This window comes from Ictidomys tridecemlineatus, chromosome 4 (assembly GCF_052094955.1).
Source record: "Ictidomys tridecemlineatus isolate mIctTri1 chromosome 4, mIctTri1.hap1, whole genome shotgun sequence".
In the NCBI taxonomy this organism is placed as follows: domain Eukaryota; kingdom Metazoa; phylum Chordata; class Mammalia; order Rodentia; family Sciuridae; genus Ictidomys; species Ictidomys tridecemlineatus.
The window spans coordinates 173651112-173652413 of NC_135480.1; the positions used below are offsets into that span (position 1 = coordinate 173651112).

At 42.7% G+C, this 1302-nt stretch overlaps 1 protein-coding gene across 1 annotated transcript; it reads right to left on the reverse strand.

Annotated features, from left to right (window-relative positions):
• Window positions 1-381: 381 nt before the first annotated feature.
• On the reverse strand, window positions 382-998 carry LOC101955678 (hepatoma-derived growth factor-related protein 3). Its single transcript, XM_040283810.2, is given in 2 exon segments — window positions 382-689; window positions 692-998. Coding segments are annotated over 2 exon segments (603 nt in total). The 3' UTR covers window positions 382-393.
• Window positions 999-1302: the final 304 nt, after the last annotated feature.

Consider the following 1302-nt stretch of genomic DNA (forward strand, 5'->3'; position numbering starts at 1 on the left):
ATGGAGTGGTCCTCTAAAATAATGCTGATTAATATGTAATCAAGTGTTTGGTGGTGGTGGTGGGGTAAAGGCAGAAAAATGATGAACATAACTGCCTTGGTAAAAGGATCCTAGACATGTGTAAGTCTGTGCAAAAATCTTGATAATTCTTAGTGGTTAAGGGCAACTTCATGCAACCAAATAACATGAGATTAAATCAATCAATAACCTTTTAAAAAAGATTAAAATGTCTCTTTTCCCAACAAAACAAAGAGGAATGTGAATAATGTACATACAAACTGGGTTCTGTCAATGACAACAAGGACTATGTGTTGGTTCATATCAAATCCAAGAATACTAGACAACATTTAACCTTCTGTGGTTTCTCTTAATATGCAGCATTCATTAGGGTGTTTAGGTCCCTTCACTGGTTTTCTGCAAATGTGAAGTGGTCCTTGTGTCATTGTCAGCATCTCCATCCTCAGAGCTGTCTTTGTTTTCTTCTTTGCAGTCTTTATCATCTGCATCTCCTCGAGATTTCCGGGATTGTTCAGAGGATTTCTTTGATGTATGTGAGTTTTTCCCTTTGGAGCCCCCTTTTGCATTTTTTCTTTTACCTCTCTCATCTTCTTCTACTCTGTGGCCTTCTTCCTCACTGCTCGCATCTGCAGTGTTTCCACCTTCTCCCTCAGTTTCTGAGGAGCTCTGTGCCGAATTTCTAGGTATCCAGTGAACCTGACACCTGGGTTATTTTCTATGTCCCACAATCCTTCATTAAATCCTTTCCGTTTGCTTGACTTCCCAAACTTGTCTTTCTATTCCTTCTATGGAAAAAGGTCTTTGGGACCTAGAAACACAATTTCATGAGTGCCAAAAAAGGAGATAGGATCCTTGTTTGCTGGAGGCTTTATCGCTCCCTCTGGGAGTTCATCAATCCGCACCGGCCAGTGTGGGTAGCCCTTCACCTTGGCAAAGACCAGGTTGCCTACTTTGTATTCCCTGGTCCAAGAATGGGCCATCCAGACACTCCTCTCCCTGGTGGTCCTTGGTAGCCCACTCTGGCCAAGCTGTGCTGCATTCCCTCGAGCCTCCCCCTCCGGGCTGGCCTCAAAATATCTTGTTATCATGATATCACTTTTCTTCTTGTGATGATGTGAAGTGATGCCCACATGATGGGGTGAAGTATTAAAAATAAAGGGATCGATGGACCTGGTGGCACCACCTGTAATCCCAGCTAATTGGAAAGCCGAGGCAGGAGGATGGCAAGTACAAGTCTAGCTTCTGCAATTTAGCAAGACTCCATCTCAAGATAAAAATAAAAAA